The following is a 7,022-nucleotide window of genomic DNA, read 5'->3' as shown; positions in this document are numbered from 1 at the left end:
GAGCATTGAGTGTGCCGAGGCCATACGATTACTAGGACCTGGGGCATCAGCGGCCTGAAAACGCTTTGACACGCGCCGCGACAGATGGGACCACGAGTCGTCGTAACGTGGCCGACTAGTGAGTGGCCTGGATCACGGTGAGCGGTGACTTCCCCAGGCTGAGCGGCTTATAATCGGAAAGAAGCGCACGGCTCCGGCGATTCCTGGAAAGGTCCCCGGGCATTCAAAGCAAAAAAGACGATCGTGGTGGAGAAAAAGCCGGGGCGAGCATGCAAGCCGATTTTCCCGGAAGTCTCGACAACGCAAGTTCAAGCTGCACGCGAAGATGTAGCTTTGCATTGCGTTGTCGACAATCGAACATCAGGTATACAAGCAGCTTAAGTTCTTATCGTCTGGGCTGACGACCGGCACCTAATCACCGCGACCTTCCTCCCGCACTGGGGCGGTGACTGCTCGAACCAAAGTCATTCCCTTCTCATCTTTCCCAAGATGTCGGACGAGAAGAAGGACGATGCTGGGGAGAAGGAGCATATGCAGTTGAAAGTTCGCTCGCCTGTAAGTAGCGGTTCGTCAAGGACGTCGGCTCGGTGTCGGTGTGCCTGCGGCCCTTTTTGGTAGAGACATGCAATCAGTGAACTTGCCGACCATCGCAGAGCTTCGCGTTTTCTCAGGGTTCTTTTTAACGCCCCGTACACAGTAACCTCGGAGAGATATTCCCGGCCATGTCGGTCGTTTCGTGTTTGACGGGCTGCACACCCCGCACTTGGGCGCTTGAAGAGTAGAGACGGGGACGCCTTTCAGTCAGGGATTTTTTGTGCCGGACCTCGGTATCTGCGCCGTGTAGGACCGTTCAGCGCGGAGAGTGACGCGTAGTCTGTCGCAGACCAAACTAGCGAACTTCAGAACTATTTCGTGCAAAGCTGTGGGGACACCTACAGTTAGGGATGGCGAGGCGTCTGATAGCTGTAATTGCTGTGAATTCTCTTATTGTGTCTCCCAGCAGCCACGGTGGCAGGAACATCTGTTCGTTGTGTGTTCGGGCTCTGTGTTCCTACGCGACAGGACGGAAGTGAGGTCTACTTCAAAATCAAAAAGAAGACTAAGCTAGAGAAGCTCATGCAGGCGTATTGCAATCGTCTAGGCCAGCACATGGACGCAGTCAGATTTCTCTATGATGGAGAAAGAGTAAAGCCGGAGAAGACTCCACTCGATATGGGTATTGAGGACGGTGACGTCATCGACGCGATGGTGCAGCAAACTGGCGGAGGTGTCGCACACTCCCTGGGGTAGCAATACCTCGTGCAAGTTTCTCTGTGTATGTGAATTTAAACTGGAGCTTTTCTTCTTTCGCAGCAAGGAACATGCGTCTTCTGTTTCCCGCGTATAGCGTCTCTTGTGGTGAATTCTGTGCTTGGAACTCGGCTCCGCCAATCTTGCTTCAAAGTGTAGAGGGATCAAAAGCACGTCTACTAGGAACAGGTAGAGCGTGTCGCTCTCCGTCGGCGGTGCGTTAGGGGTCACGCGCTGTAGTGCAGAGTCCAGGTGCACGGCCCTTTTCCCAGAAGGTTGCTAACGAGCGCGCAGAGACGGCAGCTATAGCGTGCTTGGGCGTATGGACGCTTGTCCCGCGGTGGTGAATGCACACTACTGAACTGTCATGCTCTCTGGGTTAGGGAGGGTTAGGGATATGTGCTTCACGTCACCAGCAAAAGATGCAGCCTCAGCTGACGCTCCGTACGTACTCACCTAACGCCAACAACGTACTGACCTTGAGACTTTGTCCCACTGAGGAAAGACTGCTGCTAGACATCTTCCGTCATGGACATCACAAAGGTGACGTCTCCAGACACCGTATACACTCTGCCCGCCGAGGGCGCCGACAAGCAGATCTGTCTCGCCTGATAACGTGGTCGCCCTTTTAGCAAGGCTTCAGTGGCAGGGTGTCGTGGTGTGATGACGAGTCCACCTCGGCTACAGCTTGAAGTTGTTCCCTAACAGTCGTTCAAAGGGATTTGCGCTTTCTACCTGTCCGAGAAACCATGCCGCAGAGCTCCGGGGCTCCTTACAGCACCGACAGTGTCCTAACAGCGTACACTTGGCCGCCTCTTCGGTACAAAGGCTCTAAACAGAGTTGTCCTACACGCGCGCTACGCTCGGGGAATGTGGACAAGTCACCACCGACTCTGTTTTTGCCTGAAATGTGTGATGCTCGCTGCCTCGTCTCCAGCGGATCTCGAGAAAGTAAGCTCTAACAGTTCAGCCTGACATCGTTGAGAGGAAGTGGAAGGAGACGCCCCGTCGGAAAGGACAAAAGTCACAATTACCTTTGTGCGGGTAATGACATAGGCAGTCAGTTGTTTCCCGCTGGAACCTGCAGACACGTCCCTAATCACCCTTCATGGACGACAATACGGGGTAGACACGTAGTCACCGGCCAGTCACCGTATCTCGACTGTTTGACCGGTAGGAGACCCGCAAAGCAAGCACCCTTTACACGAGCAAGAAAAACCGAGGAAGCCGCGCATATATGACATGAGGACAAAAGACTCCAACTCTCCGCACAGTAGAGGCAAGCCAAGTGTGTATCCGTACAGAGCCCACGCATGCAGCAAGGGAGAAAAACAGAGGGTCATTTCTTTTTCATGAAGCTGTAATACTGCGCATTCTCTTTCCGTGCTCGCTGAAGCTCGATATTTGAGTTCAGCGCGTAGTAACACGTATTGCAAATAATCTTCAAACCTGTGCGCAACACACCCCAAAAGAGAGAACATGAGAGGTGTATATACAGTCGATGGTTGTTGGAGAGGAGCAAGATCGAGATGAAAAGACAAAAGGAGAAGAAGCAGAAACACAAGGAGAAACGGACAAGCACCGGAGCAGATTATATCCACTCTGAGGTATGCCCGCTGTCTTCACAAACGAGAAACATCCGTAGCCGCGTTAAAGATGCATCCTCTGGACCTCTTCACCGACCAAATCTCAACAGGCGAGGCGTCTCGGTCCGACTGATCTTACCTCCCTCCTGCTTCCACACAGCGTAGCATCACCGATACATGAGAGCTACCGCAGACTTCACGTTCCCGTTTGGCTTATGCGAGTCAGGAACCCGACTGTACTGAGCTCGGAAGTGAAGCCTCTCAGGCCTTGTACAGCTTAAGATCATCAAAAGAACACATGAATTGTTGAGGACGGCTTCGACCACGCCTACTGAAGCCTTCATGACAGGGGAGACTACGCGCGAACTCCGAGAAGTATAAGTGCTGAATACCTAATGAGAAATCTCCCAGGAAGCGAGTCATCAAGACTGAATGCAAAGCGGTGTTCTCATGAAGAGAAACACCTGAGGTAGTTACGGATGGCAAACAGGAACGTACCTTTCGGACTACTCCACATCACCTTCACGGTAGTAGTCTTCGGCTTGTCACACCTCCAGCACCTGAGAGCAAAATGAGGATTCTCAAGCGCAACTGATGAAGGCTCCTCACTACTCGAAGAGAACATCTCCAGTACGTACGTCACTACACTTGCTCTGAAAGCGAATCGCTTGTTCGCCCCATAGAGGATTGAAGGCTGCAGTGCAGAAAAGCGCCTGAAAGGACCCGCTGTTAGCTAGTGGCACCAACACTTCTGTTTGCCGCCCCACGAGGCATTCTGGATGCATAACCGCCTTTCTTTCTTGGAGCATCCCGTGGACACCCCGAGTTCGGGTCTTGGTAACAACAAGCACTCGATTTCATTGCCTACTGATGAAAAAGTGCCCGTTCGCTCCCCAGCCTGTGAGTTCCTTGCTTACATAAAATACTGGGTCTGGTTATACTTCTTGCATGAGCAGTCTTTTGGCTCAAATTCATCGTCAAGCTCCCGGCGGGGACAAGGGTCAAACTTCCTTAGTTGCTTGACGACCCTGTTCCGCTCTTTGGATGTGGTTGCAGCATTCAAAAGATCAATCAGATCACATTTCCTCTCGCCGTAGTGCTTGACCATTTTTGCGTCTGCAATCCAGACAGATTTGTGGCACTCGCCGCTTGTCACAATTGCCCTCCGCTTATTAAGAGTTACGGTCTCCCAGCCCAGCACACGGACGCAGCCGAGCCTCAGACTCAACTGAAGGGCGTGAAAAAAAAGCAGTCAAGAGCTCCACACGAATCGGAAGCTGACACCCGCTGTGCTGAGAGCAGAGCGAAGAAAAAGGCAGAAGGAGCATGTCAAAGATGTTCACCCTCCTCCCCCCGCGCACGCGGCGATAACTATCAGCGAGCTCAGGACGTGCTGTGCCGAGATTCAGCGTCCACTAGCAAGTTCAGGCAATTGGGGTAAGTCTCGCCGGAATGCATAGAGGGATCCATGAAAGGGGAGAAGGGGGCGAGCTTCTCTTGATCCTTTTTCAGTAACACGTCGTTACATCTATCGGACCGGCTTATAAAGTGTAGTGCTGCACTACATGTGCGAAAACTCTCCGCCGACTTTCAAGCCCTAACGCCCACGTCGCTGCCAGCCATCCCGGGCACGGTTTGACCGGGCCCTCTCAAGGACCGCCGGTCCCGTCGCCTATTGCAGCTAACCAACCACAGGATTTCTCTTTGGTTCGCGCTTCTTAATTTCAGGACTGTCACCACCTTTCTGGAGACTGCTCTGCGTCCCAGCACTCCAAGCGGAGCCCATCTGTTCTTCGAACTCGCGGACTCCACAGGCCCGTCGGCTCGACTCTTTGCTAGTGAGCTCAGGGTCCCTGCGGTTGCTGTGGCACCCATTCCCATTCATATCCTTTTTCCCCTGTCGTTCTGATCTAAAAACCGGCGCGAAAAAACCTCATGCAGTTGGGCTCTCCTATCAGAAACTGGCGTGCCACATGAAGGAACACCATAGACTCCGGCTGCTCCTTCTAGGACTCTTACTAGTGTCCGTGTGGAAGAATCTGGGGGCTGGCGCGACTCCCGCGGAATCGGCTAAACCAACCCAGGTGGAGGGTCGATTCGCCGAAGATGGCCCGTCTACACGCTCGCACGCTGAGCTGGCCCAGGCTTCTCCAGCGAGTACCCGGCAGAGATTTCTCCGGTGAGCGAGAAGCAGGTCGCTACCCAGCCTGCCGGGTACTAAGTAGCGATGGTTGCTCGGGACAATGCCCGCAAACTATTGACCAATTCAACTCACACCGATGGGGGCTTTGCGCTTAGAATTCGCCGGGCTGCGTTCATTTTCACTGGACAGAGCACGCTGGAGTCCGGGACCGCTGAAGACCAGTACAGCTAGAAGCCGCCGCCTTCTGCACTCCTCCATAGTGACCTTTCCTCCCAGTGTTCTGGTCGTCAGGATGATAAGGGTCATACTCATCCAAGGTCAACGGCGTGTGCGTGCCGTTTTTACGGTTTGCTTGTGCGCAGCGAGGGGAAGTACCTGTACATTTCTCTTTTCCTCCTCCGGCAGTATGCTGCAGCTAGTGCTGAGTTTATAGGGGAGGGGGAGGGCCCGACCTTCCCATCATTTTCTATGGCTGCTTGCTTTTTCAGCGCGTTTAAGCGTCCTCGTGTATCTGCAATGAAGCGGTCCATCAAAGGCAGCGTCGCACTTCTCCTGTTCCTCGCTGTGAGTGTTTGGCTTTCGAAATGCCACCTCATTCCGAAGACGAGAAATTGGGCTCTTCGGGCCCCAGGTGCACACCCGACCTCTCGGCGTCTTTCGGACAGTGGAAGCCCAAGGGAAGGCGGAGAAGGAGAGGGCTCCGATCGCTGCGTAAGTCAAGAATTGACACGACATTTCTTCACTGGCTTTTTGTCCTGTGGGACATGCTTTCTCTGAAACCTGAGAGACTCAGAGGCGCTATGGGGAGAAGCCCCTATGTGGGGGACGTTTTCCTGCGAGGTTGCTGTGAGTACTCTTAGAAAGGCAACTAGTTAAGAGCACTTTGACTTGGAGAAGAAAACATCCGTCAGGCTAGGGACACGATAACTCGAGTATTCGCAATCTTCCCAAGTATGTCCACACAATGGGATTCCAGAGCTCTTCATGGTGGAGCGTCCTTTCTAAGCAATCCGCGCACAGGCCTCCCGCTGAGCAAGTAAGTCGTACTCCTGGGTCTCTTCAGATCGTTGCACAGATGTGAATTTGCCGGTTCGCGAGCCGTGGGTCTCTTCCTGTCACCAAGCGTTCGCGCCGCAACCACGGGGCGAGCTGTAGGCGGGGAGGATGGTGACCCAAGTGCCACAGACTGGATCGAAAGCTAAGGGAGGCTCTCTCTCGAACGGAGTAGAGTACCCTGTTTATGTGTCAGGACGAGTCACTCGTGCACGTCAGGAGGACAGAGGCTTGGGTCCCGGTCAGCAAGAGGTCCGGCAGACGCCGGTTCTTAGATATAGGTCGCTGACAGGTTGCGCCGCCTTTCCGGTCAAACACTGAGCGTTGGGAGAGCTTGCGACCGGATAATGCGCGTTGCCGGAGAGGAAGAAATGCCGAAGACGTGAACGAACAAGGCGCGCAGAGCACGGCTTCGTTGGAGCAGGCGGAAGCCTGAGGCAAGTCAGATACCCCTGGGGTTGCGGTGGAGAACTGGAGACAGATGAGGCCGTCCTTTTCCTCCCGTCGTGTGACTGTGTATTCAGCAGCTGAGATCGCCGACTCCAGAGCAGCCGTCTGACCAAGTAAGGCGTCCTCGTGCTCTTCCTCACGATTCTAAGTCATGTAGATCCAGATCTCTGGCAGGTCGGCTCTTCTTTCGGTTCGGATTCTGAGTGGTAGAAGAGCGATCGACCGGATGGAGTGTATTGCTTCCGAGGGGGTACTGTATTAGATGTAGCTGTATAAGGCACGGAGGCAGGCGGACTCCTGAGGCAAGTCAGGCGCGCCGGGGTAGCGGTGGAGAGCTGGAGACAGACGAGTCCGTTCTCTTCCTCCCTCCGAGTGATTGTGTTTTCCTCAGCCGGGTTCGCCAGCTCCGGAGCAACCGCCTGACCAAGTAAGGCGACCTGCTGCTCTTTCCTAAGATTCTGAGTCATGTAGATCCACATCTCTGGCAGGTCGGCTCTTCT

General features: G+C 53.9%; 3 protein-coding genes across 3 annotated transcripts in view; 2 read left to right on the top strand and 1 right to left on the bottom strand.

Moving 5' to 3' along the window:
* Positions 1 to 86: 86 nt before the first annotated feature.
* CSUI_002018 (ubiquitin-like protein smt3) lies at positions 87 to 1,337 on the top strand. Its single transcript, XM_068062220.1, has 2 exons — positions 87 to 555; positions 1,063 to 1,337. Exons 1-2 carry the CDS (start codon positions 490 to 492, stop codon positions 1,288 to 1,290), a joined length of 294 nt encoding a protein of 97 aa, XP_067925801.1. The 5' UTR covers positions 87 to 489; the 3' UTR covers positions 1,291 to 1,337.
* Positions 1,338 to 2,377: 1,040 nt separating this feature from the next.
* CSUI_002017 (uncharacterized protein) lies at positions 2,378 to 4,448 on the bottom strand. Its single transcript, XM_068062219.1, has 3 exons — positions 3,794 to 4,448; positions 3,354 to 3,436; positions 2,378 to 2,739 (listed from the first exon to the last, which is right to left on the bottom strand). Exons 1-3 carry the CDS (start codon positions 3,982 to 3,984, stop codon positions 2,630 to 2,632), a joined length of 384 nt encoding a protein of 127 aa, XP_067925800.1. The 5' UTR covers positions 3,985 to 4,448; the 3' UTR covers positions 2,378 to 2,629.
* A 92-nt stretch (positions 4,449 to 4,540) lies between these two features.
* Positions 4,541 to 7,022, top strand: part of CSUI_002016 (uncharacterized protein) — a gene marked incomplete at its 3' end in the record, with an annotated part of 2,857 nt that continues 375 nt past the window's right edge. Inside the window, exons 1-4 of the mRNA XM_068062218.1 lie at positions 4,541 to 5,055; positions 5,508 to 5,730; positions 6,597 to 6,635; positions 6,914 to 6,949. Coding sequence (XP_067925799.1) covers positions 4,850 to 5,055; positions 5,508 to 5,730; positions 6,597 to 6,635; positions 6,914 to 6,949 — 504 coding nt within the window. The remainder of the gene's footprint in view (positions 5,056 to 5,507; positions 5,731 to 6,596; positions 6,636 to 6,913; positions 6,950 to 7,022) is intronic.

This window comes from Cystoisospora suis, assembly GCF_002600585.1.
Source record: "Cystoisospora suis strain Wien I chromosome Unknown contig_843, whole genome shotgun sequence".
NCBI lineage: Eukaryota > Apicomplexa > Conoidasida > Eucoccidiorida > Sarcocystidae > Cystoisospora > Cystoisospora suis.
The sequence above is the reverse complement of the archived record's forward strand: the minus strand, read 5'-3'. Positions and strand labels throughout refer to the sequence as shown.